The following is a 27368-nucleotide window of genomic DNA, read 5'->3' as shown; positions in this document are numbered from 1 at the left end:
TCCGCCCTCACCGCAGAGCTTCTAGAAGCAAACTACGGTGGCTCTGCTAGGGACAAATTATTAAGGTCCTACCATGCAGCAAATGCAACCCTAGAAATATGAACTGGCTGGGAGAGTTTAGGAAGGCGGCCACGATGGCATTTGCAGAAAGGAACAGATAAATGTATTTGGGGGTGGGAGGGTTACATCTCCCTGGAGAATGAAATGGAAATCCATTCCAGTATTCTTGCCTGGAAAATTCCATGGACAGAGGAGGAAGGAAATTTAGACTATGGCTCAAAACCAGGGGACCGGGGGTGGTACTCTGAAGTCCCTCTCGGGCACCCGGAGCCCTGCCTTGGGGGTGTGGCCTCGTGCTCCCGGGGTTGGGGCGGGGACTGCTGCGGGCCACGCCCCACTCTGACAGAGGCCAAGGACGCCGCACCTACACTTCCGCTGCGCACTGCGTTCTGCACCAGGCGAACGAAGGTGATCCAGGTGAGTCTCGGCACCTGTGGGCAGCGAAGAGGGTGGGCCTCGGGGGCACGTCAGCTTCTGAGCTGGGCACTGCCCATATCTCTGCCATCCCTAGCTGAATAGGGGCTCGCTCGCTCGCTCCCTTCTTGATTGTAGTTTTCTACCTTTCCATCCAATTTGCCCGCCATCCTCCCCATGATATAGTGAATTTGGAGCATCTAAGTCTGGCTAGCCTCGCTATCTAAAACTCAGGGAGATTCTCAAGGTCAACGCTTCCTCAGTTACTTCCTTTTCTCTCCCCTGTTCCCTGGGCTTTGTGGACCCCGGGCGCTTTCTTTCTGCCTCCCGGAGCCCACCCGACCTTGCCAACTGCATCTCTGGTGCACAGGATGGGCGCGCAGGGCACTGCAGGGGCAGCTGGCGGTGCAGGCCTGATGGGTGACATAGGTTTTTAAAGTGGCCTGCGAGCGCTGCGCCAGCTGCGGATGTGCATGTGTTGCTAGGAAGTTTCCGGGAGGGCCTCCCAGGGAATTGTGTTCATTTTCCTCAGACCTCATAGAAACGTTTTTCCGTATGTTTGTATTGGAACCTACGAGTGGGTCATTTCCTACCGCCGCCTTAAAGCGAGAGAGGAGGCGGAATCTTCGTTTAGATTCTATCTTGGATTTCAGAGGAGTCCTTCATCTGATATGGCTGCAGGGAGCCCTAGGGCCCCAGCGGTCGGGCAGCTGCAGGGCGGTGGAAGGGGCTGGGGGCTGATTGGTAGTTTATTCCCCGATCTTCTGGCTTCTGCTAACACTTTCCTTGAGTGCCACGAAGTTTACCGCTACATTGTAGCTTCGGGGACCAGAGTGTGGGAAAGGAGGTAAAAGAAAAGCAGAGACAAAGAGGGTAGGTAGGAAAAGAGCCTTGGGCTTGTGGCTTTAATCCCCTAACAGAGAAATGGTGTTCTGGAGGGAAGGACTCCCAGCTGCTCTGCAGTTGTGTGGCCCTTTGCAGGTGCTGTAGACCTGGGCGTGGTCGAGTGGAATTGCCGCAGATGTTAGATTTCTCTGTTCGTGGGAGCTGGAGCAAGGGCACCCCTTGGGGAATCTGTGGAGCCTACAGTTTCTGGGAAGCACCCAAGGTTACTGGACAAAATTACAGTCTGTGCTTAATTTAGGTCAACCAATTCAGTAATGAGCACATAGTACCCGAGTCAAGGAATTGTTTATTCTCACAGGAGTTAAATTTAACTGAGTTGAATACGTTTATATCTAAAATCCAAACAAATACGTTCTGCCAGGGAAGACATTCTGTTAAGCTTCCCTCCTGACACAGTGTTACAGAAATAGAAAACTTTGTCAAGCCATTCCCCACCCCACTCCCAAATGATGTTACTATATATAAAACAGAGCTACTGGTAGAGGTACTGTGTCCAACCATAGAAACCGCACTTCGGGGGCTTATTCCATACACAAGGAACAAAACTGGAGAAGGGCAGTCTTACCCCTTATTTAGACTTAATCCTGCCAGTTTAGGGTTCTGCAGAGATGCAGTCCGTGAAGGGGAATCTCTTAAGCTGGAGGATAGTAAAGGAGCTGAACCTACATGGAGAAATCTGGAATGAAGTGAATGACAAATCAATCTGTCAAAAAGTAATTTAGTACCAGCTTGCACAGATAACAATATCTAAATACATTCCCTATATTTCTATTTAAATATTCTGAATCTATATTCAGAACAGCCTTGCCAACCACAATTGATCGTGAACCATTTCTCTTTTTTTAAAGCAATATTTGTTTAAAAGAATATACTGCTACAGTTTTTTGCAACTGGTTTCATTAATACTACTTATGAGTATACCTATGATACTACTTATGAGTATACCATCCTTTTGAAAAAGAAGAATTCAGAAGTTACCAGGTAGGTTACTGCTATGTAAAATAGAATTTTTGTATTGCCCTGTCTCTTATGTTGTCTACCTATTTTCTTATGGGGAAGTTATACTACCTTCCAAATACATTTGCAAACACCTTTAAGGATTTCAGCATTTAGAATCATCAATCCTCTGTTACCCTCTGAGTTCTTTCTAGAGTCCACCTACTCATTAACTGAAACTTGTATCTAATATTTTGGTGCCTTAATTCACTCTTTTTTATTTAACAGCCTAAGAAATTTATTTTTATCTATATGCTTTTTTTATTTCTCCAGCCTAAGAAATGTGAATGATTATGACACAACTTCATTCTAAGTACAGACAGACCTGAAGAGTTAGACTCTTGTTTCAGACAAGAGCTGCCGCCTATGCAATTCCTTCATTCAGAGTGACTCTGAATGGAGACTTATGGGGACTCAGCAGCTGCTAAGAATTAACTACAGTCCACCCACATTTCTTGTGATGGAAAATCCAAGTGGTGTCAGTGTGACTGATTACAGATTTTTTTGTTCCTCTTCAGGAAGTTAGAGCTTAGTTTCACTCTGCCCCTCTGTTCCTATATAATGCTAATTAAGGGACAGGTTGTACGGGAATCATGATATAAAAAAGAAGTGCCAATTTCTGTGCAGCTTTGCCCCTTACACGCCTGTACACCTGAAAGATTAGAGGCTGCTTTTTTTATTTTCTATAATCTCTCCTCTTGTCATACTGCAGTGCTGACACTCATTAAAAAGAAAGAAAAAAAAAAACTTGGACCTTTTCCAAGTTTTTTTCTTCTTCCAATTAGAAAGCTCTCGGGCTTTAATCAGTCACAGACTTGGAGTTAATTATTAGCTTTCTATTCTTGTTAATATATTTTATCCTCAGGAGAGGGTCTGGGGAAGTAGAAAAGTTTCTGAAGAGGTTAGGTGTGGTCAAACTTGCTCCCCAACCTTGTTGAGAAAGGATATATAGGTTTGGAGCATGACGCTCAAGCCAGACCGCCTGGCTGTGTGTGAATCCAGGCTTTCTCTGTGATTGCTGTGTGTCCTGGGCAAATGGCTTAACCGTCTTCATGTTCAGTTTCCTCATCTGCAAAATGGAGTAATAATATATCATAGGGATGCTGTGAGGATTTAAATGAGTTAATATTGATGAACTACTTAGAACCGTGTTTGATATATAGTAAATAATATATGTACTAATAATAATGTTATTAATAATCGTTGATTTTTCCTACCATTCTTCGTCTAGTCTATATCATTACCCTCCAACCAACACTGGTCTCCTTCTTCTTCCTTAAACAAGTAAACCCCTTTCCTTTCTCTGTGCCTGTGTACTTGCTGTTTACTCTACCCATGTTCTCACATCTCACATCACATCCTTCAGAGACCTTAGTTCAGTCTCTTCCCCTCGTGTTTCATGATCCTTCCAAGTTGTCTTCCTCCTCTGGACTCCATTTTCTGGAATGTCAGGACCTCCTTTCTCTGTCTTGATGACCATTGTAATCCTGCACTGCACGTGGTACCCAGCATTCAGTAGGGGATAAAATGGGCAAGGTGTCATCTTGAGGCAATACTGAGGAAGGTGGTAGGTGTGGACTTAGTTAAAGTGAGCATTCCATTAGATGAAATGGTTTGTTCTGAATTGATTGTATCAAATCAGCTCCCTTGAATGAATTGTTGTTGTTCAGTCACTAAGTTCTGTTCCACTCTTTGTAACCCCATAGGACTGCAGCACACCAGGTTTCCCTGTCCTCCACTATTTCCTGAAGTTTTCTCAAGTTCATGTCTATTGAGTCAGTGATTCTATCTAACCATCTCATCCTCTGCCGCCCTCTTCTCTCTTTGCCTTTCCCAGCATCAGGGGAATGCATTGTTATAAGAGTTTTATTTTCTTCTGCATCCCATGACTTCTCCCTGTTCTCTCCCCTGTCCTCTGAGATTGGTGCCCTTAGACCATGGGATATGTTCTGCAGCCTGTCCCTGGGATCACGCCTCCCTGGAGGCTGGGCTCCAGATGGTCCATGGTGGCTCAAGGCTTCTAGGTCAGTGCATCAAGGAACTCTCACCCACAGGGTCAAGAATTCTTGGGTCAAGAATCTGTTTGGGAGAATTCATCATTGCACAAACAAGGGAACCCAGGATTTGTTCAGTCTTACAATCTAGTATTCTTTGATTCCTGAAGAGCTGACTTACCAGTTCTTCCCAAGGTAGATTCAATTAGGCATGTGTGTTTAGTGTTTTTTCACGCTGAAGTCAGACTCCAGAGAAGAAGAGAGCAAGCTGTTTGCTTTGACCTTAACAGAGTATAACTGTCAGTGCAGGCTCATCCAACATAACCAGGAAACATTCACTCAGACTTGAGCATCAAGCTGGTCCTTCACCAGCCCCTCTCCTGCTCCCAACGAGTATAGTGATAAAGCCATTTGTCCTCAGCACTGACAGTTCACCAAAACATTGGAATTAAAATGACATATGTGAGGCTCCCTTGATGGCCCAATGGTAAAGAATCTGCCTGCCAATGCAGAAGACATGTATTCAATCCCTGATCCAGAAGGATCCCACATGACTGCAGAGCAACTAAACCCACTGCCCCACAACTACTGAGCCTGAGCTCTGGAGCCCAGGAGCTGCAATGACTGAGCCCACATGTTGTAACTATTGATGCTCCACAACAAGAGAAGTCATTGCAATGAGAAGTCCATACACTGCAACTATAGAGTAGCCCGCGGCTTGCCACAATTAGGGAAAGCCTGCACAGGAACAAAGACCCAGCACAGCTAAAAAAGATAAATATTTTTTTAAATGACATGTGGAACTTGAATATTTTATATTCCAAGCTGTGACTGCTTAATCTTCAATTGAATATATTTGGATTGTAGGACATTTATCTCTTAAAAAGACAGCTCTTCCATTCCCCTAACGTATAGCTGACTTCTACCTTCTGAGTGTTCTGCTAGCAGTGTTGATAAGGTATTAAAGAATGTGAGAAACTGGGAGAGACCCACTTTATGACCTGCCTCTGCTGTTTGCCTCACTTGAGTTAATAATTGAGGCTGGAGAAGTGATGGCCTGCCTATTCAACTGACTTTTCATTTTTAGACCTTGGAGAAATGTCTACTGAATATGCAAAGCAATTGTAGAGAATAGTTTTTCTTTCCTTCTCTTAACTGTCCATGTCTTCCTTTTAAAATCTAGCTGCCATTTGAAACTTTGACTCTCAAACAGATTTTACCATCTGTTTAGCATAGAAGTTACCAGACTGGCATTTTGAAAATGTAGGATGGGCCCAAAGAAACTCTCTTTTTTTCCTCTCCCATCATGGAAATAGGGAATTACTTTTGTGCTACTTCTCTCCAGGCTCTTAACTTTCTCTATGTAGCTTTATATGGGCTCAGCTGTCTTGCCTGGAAATAATTTTGAGGCCTTTTCCTTTGTAGATACATTTGGAGGCAGAAATGAGGCTGGACAACTACTTCATTAAAAGGGTAGAGGCTGAGTAGACCTCTGGCACAACCTCCGAGTTTTTGGAACCACCTCCCAGTGCTGGGTACTCATAGAAGTCCATTTGATATGGTCCGATGAAGCCCTTTAAGTTACCACCCTTGTATTATTCTCATGAAAAAATATCATGTAAAATAAACGACCATATGTAAGGAAGATTGTATTAATTCCACAGGCAGCCAAATAAGGATTTTAATGAAATACTGGGGAAGGGCGACAAGTCAGTCTGTCAGTGCTCTAGCATTGTCCCACTCCTGATGCATTTACAATAATAATAATAATAAAAACTGTTGAGAAATTGCTGTACTGATGGAGAAGAGCAGTCTTGCAAATGGAAGTAGGGGTTACCATTGCCCACTCTGGCTTTTATTTATTTGTTTGAGGGCAGAGAGAGAGTTGAAAGTTGAAGTCCTCTCTCCCTTGAAATATTTGATTGATTTTCATTTAGTAAAAGATAAGTTGTTTTAACTGCATGGCTCAAAAGTCATAAATTACTTGAGACCGTTGCCCAAATGCTCCAGCTTGCCTTTGCTCCATTTGTGCAGTGCTGGATGTGCCTGGGGAATTTCTATTGGCAGCTCAGGGGGAGTGGAGTAAATAGTGAAGGAGAGCTTTACCCCAGGAGTATTCTGCTGAGTGTAGTTCAGGAAGTTCTCAGGTTAATCCTTTTGTAACTGAAGGAACCTCTGCCCCAGTGAGATAAGGGGAGTGGTGGCAGAAGCGGGAATCGGAGGAAATAGTAAGTAAAGTATGAGCACAGGAGTGGTGGTGTTTCTAGGAGAATCAGTCAGTCACATTCCTGGAGGAGAGCACCTTAGCCAGTTAGCATAATGAACCCCATTAACTCAGGCCCTGGAAAAGAGCGAATCTTCTAGGGGTGAGACAACACAGCCTCATTTTAAGTCCAAGCTGAGACTTTAAGTCCAAAGTGAGACTTTACAGTGGGGCCTCGTGGCTTTTTAAAAATCCACTGTCTACTCACTGGCTGTACCAAAGACTTGTTGCTCCAAGTACTGTTCCTTCCACCACAGACTTCAAGGCCCCACCAGTCACCAGGGCACCAGTGTTTTCTGATCTCCCCCTAGAAGCCCACTGTGCTCTGGTCCCGTGCCCCACCTGCTTAACTACTCTTCCTAGTTTTTTTTCCTCCAACCTAATATGTGCTCAGAAAGTTATGTTTGGCCAGTAATAAACATTTTGATAAATAAAAAAGTTACAAACAGAAATGCTGCTGTTTAAATATATTTATTATAGGAGTAATTTGGTTTCTAAGGTAGTCTCAAAATATGCAAACATCCAAAGGTAGAGCCCAAGGCTGGTGAGGGTCCGTCGGGAAGAAAGGCTGCCCAGGAAGGGGTAGGACTTGCACAGGCCCTACTGGGGGATTGGACAACAGGAGCGCATTTAGGAGGGAGGGCTGCCTGAGGTGTGTTCCCTTACAGCCCACTCGTCTCTTGACCTTCGACACATGGGCTCCACTTTCTACTATTCCCCTAAAACCTGGCTGTCACAGCATCCCTCTCACCAAAGCCAAGAGCATATTCTGTTCATGATTCTTCACAGAGGTGTCCACTTCTTTTCAGAATTCTTTCTTCCTTACATTTAGGGTCTGTACTACTCCTGCTCCGTTTTCATACCTGGAAAACTCCTTCCATGTGTTGGAGTTGAATCCACCCCAAGGCTCACGTGGTTAACGATGGTCATGTTTGCTTAATCAAACACCTTTCCCTTTGGAAAGTGATGCTTCCTCTGCTAACACTTAACAATTGCATACGCTTTCTTCTTCTATTCATCTCATCTTAGTCCCTTGAGGGAGAAGCAGGAAGTATTAACTGTTACATGATGTGTAAAGACCCTCTCATAGTCTGGACCTGACTCTCTAACCTTGTCTCCAGCTGTTCTCACCATTCACTGGAGTCCAGACCTTTCCTCAGCCAGAGCCTTCCTTTGCACTTGCTCTTCCCTCTGATTGGAATGTTCTTTTTCTCAGTGTTGCATGGCTGTTTCTTCTACATTCATGTCTCAGTGCAGATGTTGGCTGCAGAAAAGCGATCTTGCCCAGATGATCCTGCTGTAGAAGCCCCCTCTCCACCCATCCCCTGCTCACCACTGCCTTGTATGTTTTCTATAATAGCCATTGCCGAGCACTTCCCTGGCGGTCCAATGGTTAAGAATCTGCTTTGCAATGCAGGCGATGCAGGTTCAATTCCTGGTTGGGGAACTAAGATCCCACAGGCTATGGAGCGACTAAGCCTGCATGCCACAACTAGAGAATCTGTGGATCACAGTGAAGGATCCTGCATGATGCAACTAAGACCTGATGCAGCCACCAAAAAAAAAAAAGAGTCATTGCTCTCTCAGATTGACTTTGCATATTCCTTGTCAGTCTTCTGTCATTAGAATGTCAGTGCGTTGAGATCAGGGACTGCATCTTGTCCACTGCTATATTCCCACACCTAAACAGTGCCTGGCATAGAATAGACACTTTGTATATTGTGGTTGAATAAATGAATTAAATGTTCTTGGACTCAGACTGTCCACACTAGGAAATTAACTTCTTCTATCATTATGCTGTCCACATCAGGAATCTAATAGACCAGCCTTTTGCCAAATTTGAATCTATCCCAAACTATCAGAATTAATTCCTAAGTCAGAGCACATTACTGATTTGTAGAAAGGTCGATATCCTCCTTATTTAGGAGGTATTCACATAGATGGACAGAAACGTATACTCGCCAGGATGTACAATATGTCTTTGTGTTTGGATCAACATTTAATAAGTCTTCATACCAGATGCTTAGTCTGCCTTATCTCATTTAACTCCTCAAACCATCCTGCGAAGTAAATAGTATTCTCCAATTTGGCGGAGAGATTAACATTTACAAGCTCCCAGAGGTGGGGTCTGAACATGAGTCTAACTCCAGAATTCTCACTGTCTGTGCTTCCTTAGATTTTCCCATGGCAGAAGACAAATCATAAACAGTATTCAAGTCTACTAGAAATAAAAACATTCCCAAAAGGATTTCTGCTATTAAATAAGAGACAAGAATTTTCTAAATAAAAAGAAAAACTAATTCTTTTTAAACCTTCAGTTTAATGTTCTCTCAACTGTTTTGACTTAAGTGTGCCAGGAAGTACTTGCTGCTGCTGCTGCTGCTGCTAAGTTGCTTCAGTCGTGTCTGACTCTGTGCGACCCCATAGACGGCAGCCCACCAGGCTCCACCGTCCCTGGGATTCTCCAGGCAAGAACACTGGAGTGGGTTGCCATTTCCTTCTCCAATGCATGAAAGTGAGAAGTGAAAGTGAAGTCGCTTAGTCGTGTCCGACTCTTCATGACCCCATGGACTGCAGCCTACCAGGCTCCTCCGTCCATGGGATTGTCCAGGCAAGAGTATTGGAGTGGGGTGCCATTGCCTTCTCCGAGGAAGTACTTAACTAGAAGCAAATACCTCTATAATTACTAAGTGAGGAGAGAATAGAAACACTTCTGTCCTATTTCTGCCTTCCCCAACCCATTTAGTTTCATTTTTGAGAGGAGTTTTTAAAAACATTTGTTTTGGCTGCATCAGTCCTAGTTGTAGCATCTTTTGTTGCAGTGCGGGCTTAGTTGCCCCTTGGCATGTGGGATCTTAGTTCCCCAACCAGGGATCAAACCCACATCCCATTGATTGGGAGGTGGATTCTTAACCAGTGGACCACCAGGGAAGTCCCTGGTGGGGAGTTTTTGTACTTGGTTTCTGATCATTGCTACGAAGGAATAATCTGGAACTGAGTATTTGTTTTCTTATTTGCCTACTTCCTCCAATAGAACACAAGCTTCCTGAGGGCAGGGGCCAAATCCAGCTTATCATCTTCTCTCTTACACCATAGTAGGCACTCAATAAACCCGACAAGGAAATGAACACACACTCAGCCCCACACAGTGTGAGCATGTCTGGCTACAGGGAGGGTTTGCATGACTAGAGTTCACTGATTTCCATAGTCTGTACTAGAAGCCTGCTTCCTTCTGAATACTCCTGCTTGTCAGACAATCTATTATAACATGGCTGCCTATTAAGAGTCTGGAAAAAGAGGGAATGTGTGTAGTTATAAGCTATGTTTGCTATCTTAAAATGGTAATTCAAAATTATAAATTCTTAAATGTAGCCTATCATCATATATTCAAACATCGCCTTTTATCACTGAATCAGAGCAAACACTGTTAATGGAACATTAGCACACACAGTGTAACCTGATATATAACATTTATTGAGTACTTATTATGTGGCAGGTAGCTTGATAGGTATTTAGAAACAGTGTCCCTATTTAGCTTTACAACTACTATATGATGTGTGGTAGGTACATGATTATCTCCAGTTAACAGGTGAGGAAGTTGAGGCTGCTGAAAGACATTGAGTAATTTTCTTGAGGACACACAGCTAGGAGTATGAGATCCAGGTTCTAAACCCAGACAATTTGATTTCAAAACTGCACCCCTACCTGCAAGGCTGTGTATTGCACTTAGTGAGTAAGTAACAGGGTTCAAGCTAAAAATCAGGTCTGATTCTTTGGCTCCATTATAACATATGCCTGTTCCTCTGTCTCCTCAATTACTAACTATTGTCAGGCCATTTTTTTTGCTTGTTTCTTTTTTAATTTACTTAATTTTAATTGGAAAATAATTGCTTTACAATGTTATGTTGGTTTCTGCTATACATCAACATGAATCAGCTATAGGTATACGTATGTCCCCTCCATCTTGAACCTCCCCACCTCCCCATCCCACCCCTCTAGGTTGTCACAGAGCACCAGGTTGAGCTCCCTGCGTCATACAGCAGAGTCCCACTGGCTGTCCCTTTTACATATGGTAATGTCTACGTTTTAGTGCTACTTCCCCAATTCATTCCACCCTCTCCTTCCCCCACTGAGTCCACAAGTCTATTCTCTATGTCTGCATCTCTGTTGCTGCCCTACATACAGATTCATCAGTACCATTTTTCTAGATTCCATATATATTTATTAATATATGATATTTTTCTCTTTCTTACTCACTTCACTCTGTATAACAGACTCTAGGTTCATTTACCTCACTAGAACTGACTCAGATTTGTTCATTCTTATGGCTGAGTAATATTCCATTGTGTATATGTACCACAGCTTCTTTATCCATTCGTCTGTTGATGGACATCCAGGTTGCTTCCATGTCCTCGCTATTGTAGTGCTGCAGTGAATGCTGGGGTGCACATGTCTTTTAGAATTGTGGTTTTCTTAGAGTATGTGCCCAATAATGGGATTGCTGGGTCATATGGTAGTTTTATTCCTAGTTTTTAAAGAAATCTCCATACTGTTCTCCATAGTGAGTGACTTTATCAATTTACATTCCTATGAATAGTACAAGAGGGTTCCCTTTTTTATCCTCATTCTGTCTAGCATTTATTATTTGTAGATTTTTTTGATCATAGCCATTCTGATCTGTAGTTTTGATTTGCATTTCTCTAATAAGTGATGTTGAACATTTTTCCATGTGTTTCTTAGCCATCTGTATGTCTTCTTTGGAGAGATATCTGTTTAGGTCTTCTGTTAGGCCATTTTTTTTTTAACTTTTTGGCATATATTTGCTCATTTTAGACATTGTAGAAAGGTACAAAGGAAAATCTAATTCAGCCATCTAAAAATAACTATGCTTATGATTTTGATATTTTCTTCTTTAATTTTTTCTATTATTGAGAAAACTAAGATATACACTTTGTTGTCTTTTTTAACCTAACACTCTATTTTAAATCTGTTTCACCATCTAAATATTTCACTATTTTTGATGATTATATTCTGTTCTATCATATGGCTATGTTATTTATTTAGTTAGTCCTCTTTGTTTGGACATCTGTACCATTTCTGTTTTTGCTGTTATAAACAGTGCTGAAGTGAATGTCTTTGAACCATAGCTGTTTGTGTTCCTGATTATCACCCTAGGAGAGATTCCCAGTAGAATTATTGAGCATTTAAAAATATGAACAGTATAAAGCATACTACCTGCTTTCAGGCTGTTCTCCAGATGGTTCTGTTTTATATGTCCCCTAGAAGCATGTACTACTGCAAAGTAACTAAATAAATTTTTATTTGTACAGATTATAAATTTTAATCTTTACAGCTGGTGTGTAACTAACCTTGAAAACTGCATGAAAATTAACAAGTGCTATTATACAACCAAGATAGTTACAGAGTAATCTATGCTGGTCATGAAAGTTCAGTTCCGAAAAGACCAATACGTGTCTGTCTGTCACCATGTAGAAGGCAAAGTCTAGGGCAGAGTTCCCACCCCTAAGAACCTTATCTTGCTGGGTGGATATATGGGTTGCTGGTGACACAGAGCAGGTATGTAATCAACAAACCATGGTGTGCAGTCCAAATGAGTGCTCCTGTCAAAGAGAGGTTTATGTTCCACATATCAGCTTCTGTGCCCTGGGAGCTATCTACTAGCTGCGGGCCAGCCCAGCCTTGGGTGTGGCTTGGGGTTGCCTGGGACATGGCTACTGTGAGCTGAAGTGCCTCCCCTTTCCCAGTGTACACACCCGAACCCATGACAGGTTGGGAGTGTCCAACTCTGCCCTGGATTTCTCAGAAAGTAGGATTCGTCAAATTAAGATTTTTTTTACCCCTAAGTGAATTAAATGGATTCTTTTCTTAAAGAACAAGCCGTAAGCATTTTCAATCCCCATGGAATTTGTGTCTTCATCAGCTATAGTGACAGAGCTTTTCTCTGTGCTCTGAACTCTTTCTCCGGGAATTCATACATCCAGTTGCTTCCATTGTTTCAGTAGATACCTTAAGGGGGATAAAAAGGAAACTGACATGGGTTAGGCACATACTTTATACCAGGCACTGTGCTGAGTGGAGGGATCATTTTGAAAGCCACCTGGACTTACAGCTTGCTTATTTGTTCTACAGCTTTCTATAAGCACACACTCTGTGCTTGCCACGGAGGATGCTGGACAAACATGGTCCCTCCCTCGTGGGAGGTTAGTAGCTGATACAATTGGCTGCTGTCTCTATTCTAGCCCTGATCACACCAGCGGGGAAGTGCTGGCTGCAGTGCCAGCACTGGGTAAAAGTTGCACGGAGGTGTCTGGGCAGGCCGAACAGGCTTGGCTCATGCAATCGTGCAGGTGTGTCCATAGCTCCTGCGGGGAGGGCCTCCTCTCTCTTCCTGCCCCTGGCACATTTACAGTTTCCTGACCCATTATACCATCTTTTGCAAACCACCTACTTTAGCATTGGACTCTAGGTCCCCCTTAATGTAAATTCTCTGCCCTTCAAAGATCTTGCTCCTACTTCTGCTTGCCCCCACCCAGACTCCTTTTCCTCCAGTACCTATCACCACAGCAGCGTGTGAGGAGACGCACTTTCATTAGAGTGTGACTGCCTGAGCATATCTTCCAAAACTGTATTTATATTTTGGAAGAGGAGCACAGTAGTAAACATTAATTTCTAATTGCAGATTTTCTTAAATATTTATGTATTAGTTATTTATTTGACTGCACTGAGTCTTAGTTGCGACATACAGGATCTTTAGTTGCAGCATTAGAACTCTTAGTTGCAGTATGTGAGATCTAGTTCCCTGACCAGGGATTGAACCCGGGTTCCTTGCACTGGGAGCATGTAGTCTTAGCCAGTGGACCACCAGGGAAGCCCCAAATTGCAGATTTTTGAGCAGTTGCCTTTCTAAGTTCGTTGCCTGCAGTAGAAACATCTGCTCAAAAGGCACTTCTCTGTCCTGCCACCTACCTTCTTCTACCCAAACCCTTACAGGCCAGAAAAACAGAGGCCAGTGACTTGGCCATGAATTCTAATGTTTTGCCAGGGCTAGTTGGAGTATTTGGGGGAAAATTCTACAGCCTGTTCTGGTCTTAGCTCTGCCTTCACCTCGCTACCTGTGCCTCTATTTCCTTTTCTGTAAAATGGCACTTATGGGATTTGGGGGAAGATTACAAGCATGCTGAAAAGTCACAAGGTGACCCCAAGCTGTGAGGGAGCCCAGCCTGCTGTCCAAAGCTGAGGTCTGAATGGACTTTCAGCTTGGAAACTTTGATCTAAACCAGATAGTGAAGTAAAAGTCGTTCAGTCGCTCTTTGTGACCCCATGGACTATACAGTCCATGCAATTCTCTAGACCAGAATACTGGAGTGGGTAGCCTTTCCCTTCTCCAGGGGATCTTCCCAACCCAGGGATCCAACCCAGGTCTCCCTCATTGCAGGTGGATTCTTTACCAGCTGAGCCTGACCGTATAATTCTTAAACAGCTTTTGGCAAAGTCAGAGACAGCTTCATTTTCAATAGCCTGTTTGGCCTAGATGTGTTGGACTCCAGGGCAATCAGGTAGTCATGTTCATTTTAATTTTCAAAGAGGTGTTTGGTATTCATTCCATATTTTTGTTTTACTATCTACTACTAAAGCTTTCTCCCCAAGCTGATTTTCTAAACTCTGAAAATGACTAACTCTAGAAGAGAATGAGGGCAGGGGAGCTTGGAGGGCAACCAGAGACTCCTTGCTCTCTGCAGCCACACATGATGGCCCAGGAGAGGCTGACCTGGTGGTGACTTCGGTGCTGAGTCATGGGAATGCCCCTTTCCAGAATGTGTCTCCGGTCCCAAAGAAGAGGATGGTGGGTACCCCTCAGCGAGCAGCTCCAGGTGAAGAAAGAACATAGCAAGGGAAACTGATGGAAATTATTGTGAAACATGGTGAGGGGTGGGCAGATTTTAGGATTTTATTTTCAAATGTTATTTTGCAGATGTAAGGGAAACTTAAACTTTTAAAGAGCTGAGCTGTTTACAGGCCCCAGATTCCACACTGAGAAAGATGCTGTGACTCCAGTGTCAGTTCAGCTCTGAATTGTCAAGTGGAGTTGAAAGGGGACATTGGAACCTAATAGGAATCTAAATCTGAATCCCAACTCTGCTACTTTCTCTTTTAGACCTTTGGAACACTACTTAACTTCTGGGCATTCTTTGGAAGATAGGGAGAATACTGTCTTGTAGGGTTGTTAGTGAGGATGTCTAGAAACATTTTGGAGCAGGGTAACCCTCCCAGGCTTACAGGAGAGATTGTAGCCAGACAGTTAGCAGGGGTGGAAGTCCTAAATTGAAGGCAGAACGCACACAGGAGCAATCGGCCTGTGGCATTCATGCACATGGTGGGCCAGCAGCTAAGATCTTGGGAAGCATTGTAGCTATTTCTCTGTGTGCTGCTATGCTCTTTGGACATCTGGTGATAAAAGCTCAGAGAGGTTGGAGGTGGCACTAACTACTTTGAAATTATTAGGGGTTCTTCCCAACCACCAAGTTTTCTTCTCCTTCTCCTTGGCTTTCCTTCTTTCCTCCTGGGGCAGGACAGGAACTCAAAGAGCTGAAATTGCTGCACACTGAAAAATGCTGAGATGAGCTTTTTTTTCCTCCAAACATTTCATTAAGAAATTTTTCAAACATGCAGAAAAGTTGAAAGAATTGTACGTTTATCATACGTATATCTAACACAGGTTCTAGAATTAATATTTTGCTATATTAGCTTATATCATCATTTTTGATGCATTTCAAAGTAAGTGGCATTGCAGGCACCAGGACACGTCATGGGGTTAGTTTTGAAGTACTGATTTGATGCCCACCTTGGATTCTCCAAGAGCTGCTCAGAGCCCCGTTCTGCTTTCGAAGCACTAAAAATAATCCCTTCCCTTCCAGTGTGATGTTCCTGCTGCTGTCCTAGCACTTGCCTCAGGACTCAAGGGAGGCCTAGAGGTTCCTGCCCTCAGAGTGTCCCCCATGCCGCCAGACAAGCAAAAGCCTGGAGTCATTGTGTACTTACTGGTTTATACCCTGTTTCTCTCTCTCTTTCTGTTTTTCCCTTTTTGTCTGTCTGTCTCCTTCTGGTAATCTTTTAGCATTTTGCCTTATGAAAAATTTTTTTAAATTGTTGTGGCCAGACTATCCTATGGCAATGACTACTGCAGTGGTTTAGATAAATCTCATAAATGCAGTGTTGATCAAAGGAACTCCAGCACAGAGGAGAATGTGATCATGAACTTTTCTGTGCATATTTTGCAGACTTCAGTCATTTTTTTAAAGATTCTGTTGGGTGGTTAATGTCTCTGACTACCTCTTAGAGCCGTCAGATCACTCACATCTCTTTTTGATCTGTAGGGACACACTTGCTGGTAACAGAGCATCGCACTCCTGAGACCTCCTGCAGCACAGGGCCCACGGCGCCAGGCGGCCCCTAACGTATTCTTTCTCCCGCAGAGTCAGGATGGCCGTCCTCTCTAAGGAATATGGTTTCGTGATTCTAACTGGTGCTGCCAGCTTCTTGATGGTAACTCATCTAGCCATCAATGTTTCCAAGGCCCGCAAGAAGTACAAAGTGGAGGTGAGTGGGAACACAGTGGTGCCTTATAGTCTTGTCGGGGGCAAGAACCTGTTTTCAGCCACGGAGGAAGAGGTGAGGTGCTAGTGCTGTTCTTATTAGAAACTCTGCCCCTGTCTGGCAGGAAAGAAAGAAATACGGGACCCTGCGAGAGAGTCACTTCGATCTTGTTTCACTTTTGTTTCTCCTGTAGAAAAACCAGGTGTGCTTTTGTCTGGAGCTCTTTGCTGGGAAGAGAGTTATTTTCTAAAGGAGGTTAAACCGGGAGCTCCCTGCTGGTGCAGTGGTTAGGACTCCATGCTTTCACTGCTGAGGGCCTGGGTTCAATCGTTGGTTAGGTAACTAGGATCCCACAGCCTTTGCGGTGTGGCCAAAGATAAATAAATTTTTTAAAGGGGGGGGGTTAAATTGCAGTTGTCTTCTGGTGTGCCACTTTAAAATGATGTCTTCTGGTGATTTTCCTGTCCCCCAAGTAGAAAAGAAGCACGTGATGCCACGGTTATCGCGTGCTGGGACATTAAACGTAGGGGGAAGGTCTACTGGATGCTTCCTTTAATTCCAGCTAATCTAGAAGGGGTAATTACTGGAGCTGGTGAGCAATTTTAAATGTCTACTCTGTTGAATAATTATAATTAGGCTCCCTACGTAGAACTCCTTTTAAAGTTCTCATGTCTAGTTTCTTTTTTTTAATGCACACATCCATTAAAATTCTCACACACTCAGTTTCTGTTCCCCCATTAAGGGAACCTTAAAGGATGTGGTATCTGATTGACTCTTGAGAGGAAACTATTTCCCAGTTGCTGCTCGTAGTGCATCTCAAAGCCACCAGTGACGGCATAATGTCAACAAAAGCACTGAATCTGGTGCATGCTGCCCCCACCCCTTGAATGGCACAGACATACGTCCCTGTTCTGGATATTAATAGACCCAGATTGAATCTGCCTCTGAGAATGAGACCTCTCTCACTGCATGTATTTAAGCAGAGATTGAATGATCATCTACCAAAGTTATGACAGAAGATGCTTTGGGATACTTATCTTTAAGGCTGATTTTAATTCTCAACACTGAATGCTATGCTTGACACACACACTTTGTTTTAACAGTATCCTACCATGTACAGCACCGACCCTGAAAACGGGCACATCTTCAACTGCATTCAGCGAGCTCATCAGAACACGTGAGTGCGGGCCCTGCTGGGCCCCTGAGACATCTGCAGAGTGGGAGCTTTCTGTCCTGCACCTCAACCCTTGGTTTGCTGAGTAATTGGGATGATGGTCATGGATAATCATTAAAAGTATCATAAAATGTGTTTATGAACAGATTAAAATAAATATTAAGCAAAATTAAGAGTTGTTAGGATGGTGAGAGACTGGATAACCTTTTCTTTCCATTTCTTTCTTTAAATTGAAGTTGATTTACCTTGTTGTGTTAATTTCTGCTGTGTTACTTTCAGCAAAGTGATTCAGTTATACCTACATTTCTTTCTTTACATTCTCTTCCATGATGATTTTCTACAGGCTATTGAATAGAGTTCCCTGTGCTATACAATAGGACCTTGTTGTTTATCCACTCTGCATCTAATAGCGGACATCTGCTAACCCTAACCTCCCACTCCATCCCTCCCCCAACATGTCTTTAATGCTACGGTACTCCTCTGCAGTGTTTGCAACAAGTCCACTCTAAACTGATGCTGAATGTCCCAGCCTAGGGGGTGAGAGACTTTGAGCTCTGTAAGCAAGTTGACTCTAATTCACCTCATCACTTTGTTTGCCTTAAGGTCTTGGACTCACTGTCTTCTGAGTTACCTCTAATCCCAAGCAAAGCAAAAGAAGGTGGATGATCTTAGTGGTCTGGCCTTCCGCCTCTAGTCAATGATTATTTTTACTCTCAAATTTCTAACTTGGCAAGTAAGAATGTAAAAAGTTCTAAGTTGTACATGGACATACTTAAGTAGGGTGCTTTTCTTAAAAAAAAGTTTTCTTCTATCTATTCCAGGTTGGAAGTGTACCCTCCCTTCTTATTTTTTCTAGCTGTCGGAGGTGTTTACCACCCAGTAAGTACTGAGCACGCACAGCACAAGTCTTTTTTTCTGGGGGGGGGGGGAGGGTGTGGAGGAGGGAGGCATCTAATTAGATTTTTTTTTTTTAATAGATTTAATTCACTGAGACTTTGGGGAGGGAAGAGGAAATGAACATTTAATGAACATCTTTGATGTCTAGGCATCATATATTTTAAAGAATTAAATTCTGTTACTTCTTACAAAGTTTCTTAAAGCAGGTAGAATTTTTCCTGTTTTTTGGGTTTTTTTTTTTAACAGATGAGAAACCTCTTGAATACTGTATAACTTTCCCAAGATCAAATAACTAGAGTAAAAAAGTCATAATTTGAACGCAGGACTGTCTGCTCCTAGGAGGTTCATGTTTATTGAGTTTTCCTTTGCTGTATTTATTCAGGCAACAGAAATTTCCTGGACACCTGAGGTTACTGCCGTGACCAAAACAGGCAAAGACTCCTGGCCTCATGCACTGACTCTTAGTTGGGGTTACAGACAAAAAAGTAATGCAAGTATTGGGTTGGCCAAAGAGTTCATTTGCATTTTTCCACATGTCTTACAGAAAATCCCCAACAGACTTTTTGGCCAACGCAATAGATCATGTCAGTGCAAGTCAGTCACTCAGTCGTGTCTGACTCTTTGCGACCCCATGGACTGCAGCACACCAGGCCTCCCTGTCCATCACCAACTCCCGAAGTTTACTCAAACTCACGTCCATTGAGTCGGTGATGCCATCCAACTTTCTCATCCTCTGTCATCCCCTTCTCCTCACGCCTTCAATCTTTCCCAGCATCAGGGTCTTTTCCAGTGAGTCAGTTCTTCGCATCAGGTGGCCAAAGTATTGGAGTTTCAGCTTCATGCATCGTGTAGTATGTTAGAAAGTGGTGCACCTCACAGAGGAAACACAAGCGGGGATGGTGGAAAGGGAATGCTGGGGGGACCAGTGTTGAGGGGGGCAGTTGGGAGAGGCTCCTTGCTGCGAAGGTGACACTTAGGCGGTTGGTGAGGGAGCGCATGCCTGCATGTCTCCAGACGCTCCCAGGCAGGAGATGAGCAGGGGAGGCCCTGGAGCAGGAGCTGGTCTGGTCCGCTTGGTGCACAGTGAGCAGCATGGCTTCGGTGGTGCAGGAGGTGAGCACAGGGGTGAGGGTGGACCTCGGGGCCTTGTAGGCTGCTATGGCCCTGTGAGCCCTAGATTTGGTCTGCGTTGCACCTCGTCTAAATAAAGCAAGTTTCTCTGGTTAGTTTCCCTTTGGGTCTCGCTTTGGACAGAAACTTTCCTTTCAAGGGGCCAGATTTCCCCTCCATTGGGTTGTGACCAGAGGACTGGGACCTCACATTTCAAGCTCTGAGACTTCCATAAGCCTCTGCTCTGCACCTGAATGGCCTTGTACTTTTGTTGTCAGTTGCTAGAATGGCACATCTATAGTTTATAACTTTGAGGTCTTATTTTTTTTTTCAAAGTAACATCTACTGCTCTCTTGGAGAAGATATTTCTTTCTCATGCCTCTAAAGAGCCCCAATCCTAGCAAGTGACTGGACTCACTGGTCCAAACAGATTAGCTGGTCTGTCTAGATGGGATGTTACCTGGTGTCCACCCCAACCCTGTTCCTTTCCCGCACCCCAGGATCCTGTTCCTTGTGCTTAGTTCTTTAAAAATGCTCTAATATCACTCTGAGGACAAGCACCTAATGTAGTTCCTGGGTTTACAGAGTAACCTGATGGAGACTACAGACCTTCTAGATACTGACATATGTGCCTGGGTATTTATTTACAGTTGTTTCATACTCCTGCTGATATTTAACATTCCCTAAAATCATGGGAACAAACAAATAAAAATCCTAAAGTAGGAACTTCACCCCACTGATGACAGTGCTGAATTGGAAAGATACTTGAGGACAGTGACACACAGTGACTCACCTCCTCACACCTCCTCTCTCTCCTTCTCTCTGGCTTCCTTTGGACCAGATGGGTTGTCACCCCAGGAGGGCGGCCAAATGGAAGGATTTTCCATCTCACATGAGTTTTTACTCTGTTTTCTGAAGGGTGTTGGAAATGGGGAGACTGTCCTCTCCCAAGACTGTATATTCGGGGTTCACAACATAGCACCCTCTCTGACTTTTTCTAGTAGAGCCCCACACTTACGCGTTAGGTTGCAGCATAGCCCCTCAGAGCCCTCTAGGGGGACCTCACTGAGATGAAGCAGCACACAGCAGCGGAATGCCCGGCCACTGTTCACAGCGCTCTCCCCTAGTCCTGCCTTTCCGTTGGTTTCCTCTCCTGGTTACCCTGCAACCCCTAGCCCTGCCTCTCCTAGAGTACAGTGACTCTGTGCTCTAGCACACTGACTCCTCCAAGGCAAGCCAGGAGGTTCCTGCCATCCCACCTACCTAGGAGAAAGCCAGCAATCACCTCTCAGGTCTATGAGCAGCTCATAGAAGGATCACAGTGCTTTGATTTTCCTGACTGAGAACAATTTCATTCTACCCTAACTTTGGTAGGGAGTATTTTACCATATCTATGAAATTGTTAACTTTTTATTAAAGTATGTAATCAATCCTAGATGTTAATAAAAATCTGCCTGTTTCTTTAATGCAAATACTAACAGAGCCCTTTTATTTTAGCGTGTAGTTTCTGGCTTGGGCCTGGCCTGGATTGTTGGGCGAGTCCTTTATGCTTATGGCTATTACACAGGAGGTAAGGACACACTGTTATCTGCCAAGGAAACAAATTTAAAATCTTATGCTACTGTACTTTCCTGTTTAGCAAGGCTTTTCAAAAAGCTAAGTAACTTAATTTACTTTGTCTTTCTGTAACTTGATAACCAAGTTGTAACTATCAAAGTAACTTGATAACCAAGGTGAAAGATTGCTATCTTCTTTCCTTTTGTTAACCTTTGAATAGTATTTAATAACAAAGCTCATTTTTACTGAACATTTTCAATGTGTCTGTTGCTGTTCTAAGACCTCAGCATATGTCCTTGAGCCCTGTAACAATTCCATGACATAGATAGTATTAATATATAGATGAGGAAACTGAAGCTTAGAAAGATTAAGACTCCAGGTCACAGAGCTACTAAGTATAAACTAGAAAGCCAGGATTCAAACCCAAGCAGTCAGACTCCAGATCTCCTGCTCCTCATCAGTACTGTAAATGGTGTTTCTGAGAGAGAAGTGGGGAAGAGACTCTTCTGGCTGTGCTTACCTTTTGGAAGAGGAAAAAAGTTCCCAAAGATCCTGAAGCAAAGGTGCCCTAATTATCATCCTATAATTTGTTTTAAAGTCCAATACTATTGTGACACACAACTTTACATGCAGTATCTGACAATTGACAGCTTAGGCTAAAGAGTTGGCTGACCTCTTAAGACCAAATGGTCTAATGTACAACCCCAAGTGCCTTGATAGAGTAGCTGGTGAATATTGACAGCATTGTAACTGTGGAGCGTCCCCAGTAACTTCTGTTTTTTCCTCTTTTTTTTAGAACCCAGAAAGCGGCAACGGGGAGCCCTGAGCTTCGTCGCCCTCATTGGCCTGATGGGCACCACTGTGTGCTCTGCCTTCCAGCATCTTGGTTGGGTTAGAACCGGCTTGAGCGGCGGGTGCAAGAGCTGCCATTGAAGAATTATAGGGTTTTTTGAAACTCTCATTCATTTTGAGTGACTTTTATTTTCAGTTACATTTTTTTTTCTTAAATAAAATCTTAGCTGGCGTGAGCCTCATACCTAACCCTGACTCTATCATTCAATTATTTTTGAGTCTGTATTTAAAATATAAGTATCCTGTTCCTACTAAATGAGTGAGGGGCCTCAGATATTAAGCATCCCTTCTACCCTGCCAGAGGATCTTTACTTAAGGTGTGAGCTGAGAAAATGTCTAATTGTGAAAATATTCAGAATCATGCCCACTGAGCCACCTGGGAAGGCCCCCCCACATTCATGCTACGGCAGTGAAAACCTGAGGCTTGAAGGAAAGTCTTTTTGTGCTAGTTGGGATGTAAGATTCTCTTGTCACTTGCTAATATATAGAATGACAATAGGATTTTTAAAAATCTTTACTGAAGATTGCTTCTAATACATAAAAACTGAAAGTGAAGTTGCTCAGTCATGTCTTACTCTTTGCGACCCCATGGACTGTAGCCTACCAGGTTCCTCCGTCCATGGGATTTTTCAGGCAAGAATACTGGAGTGGGTTGCCATTTCCTTCTCCAGGAGATCTTCCCGACCCAGGGATTGAACCCGGGTCTCCCACATTGTAGGCAGACACTTTACAGTCTGAGCCACCAAGTGACAGACTAAATTTAAGATTATGAAAGTTAATAAAGATGAATCTAATTTTCTACATTTGTATGCTAAGATCTGATTGCATAGGTACAAATGGAGGACACCCTTAGCAACAAAATACAGAAGACTTAACCAGTTTTAGCTGACTTGGGTTTCCTTATGTTGGACGTGGGGTATCTCTTCACGGCTGCTCCAGCAAAGCGCAGCTGCTGCTCCTTACCTTGAACGTGGGGTAGCTACTCTCCGCCGGCGCCCCTGACCGTGGATGTGGGGTAGCTCCTCTCAGCCGCCACCCCAACCTTGGATGTGCCCAGTATGCTATGGGAGATCAGTGGAGAAATAACTCCAGAAACAATGAAGGGATGGAGCCAAAGCAAAAACAACACCTAGTTGTGGATGTGACTGGTGATAGAAGCAAGGTCCGATGCAATATTGCATCGGTAAAGAGCAATATTGCATAGGAACCTGGGATGTTAGGTCCATGAATCAAGGCAAATTGGAAGTGGTCAAACAGGAGATGGCAAGAGTGAACGTCAGCATTCTAGGAATCTGTGAACTAAGATGGACTGGAATGGGTGAATTTAACTCAGACAACCATTATATCTACTACTGTGGGCAAGAATCCCTTAGGAGAAATGGAGTAGCCGTCATAGTCAACAAAAAGAGTCTGAAATGCAGTACTTGGATGCAATCTCAAAAGCGACAGAATGATCTCTATTCGTTACCAAGGCAAACTATTCAGTATCAGTAATCCCAAGTCTATGCCCCAACCAGTAACGCTGAAGAAGCTGAAGTTGAACGGTTCTATGAAGACCTACAAGAGCTTTTAGAGCTAACACCCCCAAAAGATGTCTTTTTCATTATAGGGGACTGGAATGCAAAAGTAGGAAGTCAAGAAACACCTGGAGTAACAGGCAAATTTGGCCTTGGAGTACAGAATGAAGCAAGGCAAACACTAATAGAGTTTTGCCAAGAGAACGCACTGGCCATAGCAAACTCCCTCTTCCAACAATACAATAGAAGACTATACACATGGACATCACCAGATGGTCAACACTGAAATCAGATTGATTATATTCTTTGCAGCCAAAGTTGGAGAAGCTCTATACAGTCAGCAAAAACAAGACCAGGAGCTGACTGTGGCTCAGATCATGAACTCCTATTGCCAAATTCAGACTTACACAAGAAAGTAGGGAAAACCACTAGATCATTCAGGTATGACCTAAATCAAGTCCCTTATGATTATACAGTGGACGTGAGAAATAGATCTAAGGTACTAGATCTGACAGAGTGCCTGATAAATGGTGGACAGAGGTTCATGATATTGTACAGGAGACAGGGATCAAGACCATCTCCAAGAAAAATGTGAAAAAAGCAAAATGTCTGTCTGAGGCCTTACAAATAGCTATGAAAAGAAGAGAAGTGAAAAGCAAAGGAGAAAAGGAAAGATATACCCATTTGAATGCAGAGTTCCAAAGAATAGCAAGGAGAGATAAGAAAGCCTTCCTCAGTGATCAATGCAAAGAAATAGAGGAAAACAATAGAATAGGGAAGACTAGAGATCTCTTCAAGAAAATTAGAGATACCAAGGGAACATTTCATGCAAAGATGGGCTCAATAAAGGACAGAAATGTTATAGACCTAACAGAAGCAGAAGATATTAAGAAGAGGTGGCAAGAATACACAGAAGAACTATACAAAAAAGATCTTCACAACCCAGATAATCATGATGGTGTGATAACTCACACTCACCTAGAGCCAGACATCCTGGAATGTGAAGTCAAGGGCCTTAGGAAGCATCACTACAAACAAAGCTAATGGAGGTGATGGAATTCCAGTTGAGCTATTTCAAATCCGAAAAGATGATGCTGTGAAAGTGCTGCACTCAACATGTCAGCAAATTTGGAAAACTCAGCAGTGGCCACAGGACTGGAAAAGGTCAGTTTTCATTCCAATCCCAAAGAAAGGCAATGCCAAAGAATGCTCCAACTACCGCACAATTGCACTCATCTCACACGCTAGGAAAGTAACGCTCAAAATTCTTCAAGCCAGGCTTCAGCAATATGTGAACCATGAACTTCCAGATGTTCAAGCTGGTTTTAGAAAAGGCAGAGGAACCAGAGATCAAATTGCCAACATCCACTGGATCATTGAAAAAGCAAGAGAGTCCCAGAAAAACATCTATTTCTGCTTTATTGACTATGCCAAAGCCTTTGACTATGTGGATCACAATAAACTGTTAAAAATTCTGAAGGAAATGGGAATACCAGACCACCTGACCTGCCTCTTGAGAAACCTGTATGCAGGTCAAGAAGCAACAGTTAGAACTGGACATGGAACAACAGACTGGTTCCAAATAGGAAAAGGAGTATGTCAAGGCTGTATATTGTCACCTTGCTTATTTAACTTATATGCAGAGTACACCATGAGAAATGCTGGGCTGGAGGAAGCACAAGCTGGAATCAAGATTGCCGGGAGAAATATCAATAACCTCAGATATGCAGATGGCACCACCCTCATGGCAGAAAGTGAAGAAGAACTAAAGAGCCTTTTGATGAAAGTCAAAGAGGAGAGTGAAAAAGTTGGCTTAAAGCTCAATATTCAGAAAACTAAGATCATGACATCTGGTCCCATCACTTCATGGCAAATAGATGGGGTAACAGTGGAAACAGTGGCTGACTTTATTTTGAGGGGCTCCAAAATCACTGCAGATGGTGACTGTAGCCATGAAATTAAAAGCCCCTTACTCCTTAGAAGGAAAGTTATGACTAACCTAGATAGCACATTAAAAAGCAGAGACATTACTTTGCCAGCAAAGGTCCGTCTAGTCAAGGCTATGGTTTTTCCAGTAGTCATGTATGGATGTGAGAGTTGGACTATAAAGAAAGCTGCATGCCGAAGTATTGATGCTTTTGAATGGTGCTGTTGGAGAAGACTCTTGAGAGTCCCTTGGACTGCAAGGAGATCCAACCAGTCCATCCTAAAGGAGATCAGTCCTGGGTGTTCATTGGAAGGACTGATGTTGAAGCTGAAACTCCAATACTTTGGCCACCTGATGCGAAGAGCTGACTCATTGGAAAAGACCCTGACGCTGGGAAAGATTGAGGGTGGGAGGAGAAGGGGACGACAAAGGATGAGATGGTTGGATGGCATCACCGACTCAATGGACGTGGGTTTGGGTAGACTCTGGCAGTTGGTGATGGACAGAGAGGCCTGATATGCTGCAGTTCATGGTGTTGCAAGAGTCAGACACGACTGAGCGACTGAACTGAACTGAACTCGGCTTTTCTATGATCCAGCGGATGTTGGCAATTCAATCTCTGGTTCCTCTGCCTTTTCTAAATCCAGCTTGAACATCTGGAAGTTCTTGGTTAATGTATTGTTGAAGCCTTGCTTGGAGAATTTTGAGCATTACTTTGCTAGCGTGTGAGATGAGTACAACTGGGCAGTAGTTTGAGCATTCTTTGGCATTGCCTTTCTTTGGGATTGGAAAGAAAACTGACCTTTTCCAGTCCTGTGGCCACTGCTGAGGTTTCCAGCTTTGCTGGCATATTGAATGCAGCACTTTCACAGCATCATCTTTTAGGGTTTGAAATAGCTCAACTGGAATTCCATCACCTCCGCTAGTTTTGCTCATAGCGATGCTTCCTAAGGCCCACTTGACTTTACACTCCAGGATGTCTGGCTATCTTGATTATTGCAGCTTTATAGTGTTGTCTGAAGGCTGAAAGGGTTATGCCTCCAGCTTTGTTCTTTTCCTCAGGATTGCTTCAGCAATTCCGGGTGTTTTGTCATTCCATATAGATTTTATGATTATTTGTTCTATTTCTGTGAAAAATATCATGGGTAATTTGATAGGGATCACATTAAATCTGTAGATTGCTTTTGGTACAATGGCCTAAAGTTTAACAATATTAATTCTTCCAATCCAAGAGAATGGGATATCTTTCTATTTCTTTTAATCATCTTCAGTTTCCTTTATCAATGTTTTATAGTTCTCAGCATATAAATCTTTCACTTCCTTGGTCAAGTGTATTTCCAACTATTTTTTTAATGTGATTTTAAGAGGGATGTTTTAAAAAAAAAAAAATTTCCCTTTCTGTTATTTCACTGTTGGTGTCAAGAAATGCAACTCATTTCTGTATGTTAATCTTCTGTCCTGCTACCTTGCTGAATTCATCTATCAGTTCTAGTACTTTTCATGTGGCGTCTTTAGGATTTTCTACATATATTATCATACCATTTGCAAATAATAACAAATTTACCTCTTCCCTTCCAATTTGGATACCTTTTGTTTTCTGATGGCTGTGGCTAGGATTTCTAGTACTGTTGTGAATAGAAGCAGTGAGAATAAGCATCCTTCCCTTGTTCCAGATTTTAGCAGGAAGGCTCTTCATCAGAGTATCATGTTAGCTGTTTGTCATAAATGACTTTTATTATGTTGAGGTATGTTCCCTCTATACCCACTTTGGTAAGAGTTTTTATCATAAATGTATGCTGAATTTCATGAAATGCTTTTTTTGCACCTACTGAAATGGTATGTAGTTTTTGTCTTTTGTTGATGTGGTGTATCAAACATGGACTGATTTGCACATGTGGAGCCATCCTTGGGACCCTGGGATTAATACAGCTAGATCACAGTGTGTGATCCTTTTTATGTACTATTGGATATGGTTTGCTAATATTTTGTTGAGAATTTTGTGCATCTACATTCATCAAAGATATTGGCCCCTAATTTTCTTTTTTGGTAGTGCCTTTGTCTAGTTTTGGTATCAGAGTGATGATGG

The 27368-nt window shown here is 43.0% G+C and overlaps 1 protein-coding gene across 4 annotated transcripts; it reads left to right on the top strand.

Moving 5' to 3' along the window:
• The first annotated feature begins 396 nt into the window (after positions 1-396).
• On the top strand, positions 397-22027 carry MGST3 (microsomal glutathione S-transferase 3). 4 transcript variants are annotated; one of them, XR_014053988.1, is made up of 7 exons: positions 397-477; positions 2229-2361; positions 16128-16251; positions 17352-17425; positions 18244-18301; positions 18702-20999; positions 21783-22027. XR_014053988.1 is itself a non-coding variant. In XM_081491353.1 (7 exons), the coding sequence occupies exons 3-7, from the start codon at positions 16135-16137 to the stop codon at positions 21917-21919; spliced, it is 459 nt and encodes a 152-aa protein (XP_081347479.1). In that variant the 5' UTR covers positions 397-477; positions 2229-2361; positions 16128-16134; the 3' UTR covers positions 21920-22027. The 4 variants fall into 4 exon arrangements, 2 of the variants coding, with proteins under 2 accessions (XP_081347479.1, XP_081347478.1); XM_081491353.1 differs by having other exon boundaries at positions 20927-20999; XR_014053987.1 differs by lacking the exon at positions 2229-2361.
• The last annotated feature ends 5341 nt before the right edge of the window (positions 22028-27368 follow it).

This window comes from Giraffa tippelskirchi, chromosome 5, assembly GCF_054371585.1.
Source record: "Giraffa tippelskirchi isolate mGirTip1 chromosome 5, T2T-mGirTip1v1.2.pri, whole genome shotgun sequence".
NCBI classification, from domain to species: domain Eukaryota; kingdom Metazoa; phylum Chordata; class Mammalia; order Artiodactyla; family Giraffidae; genus Giraffa; species Giraffa tippelskirchi.
The sequence above is the reverse complement of the archived record's forward strand: the minus strand, read 5'-3'. Positions and strand labels throughout refer to the sequence as shown.

What these genes read in the sequence shown, in the direction of transcription:
- MGST3 (XM_081491352.1), top strand. Translation starts at nt 16,135, where the DNA reads ATGGCCGTCCTCTCTAAGGAATATGGTTTCGTGATTCTAACTGGTGCT. An exon ending in TCGGAGGTGTTTACCACCCA is followed by an intron (nt 18,302 to 20,926) that starts GTAAGTACTGAG and finishes CTTTTATTTTAG; the next exon opens with CGTGTAGTTTCTGGCTTGGG. An exon ending in TTATGGCTATTACACAGGAG is followed by an intron (nt 21,000 to 21,782) that starts GTAAGGACACAC and finishes TCTTTTTTTTAG; the next exon opens with AACCCAGAAAGCGGCAACGG.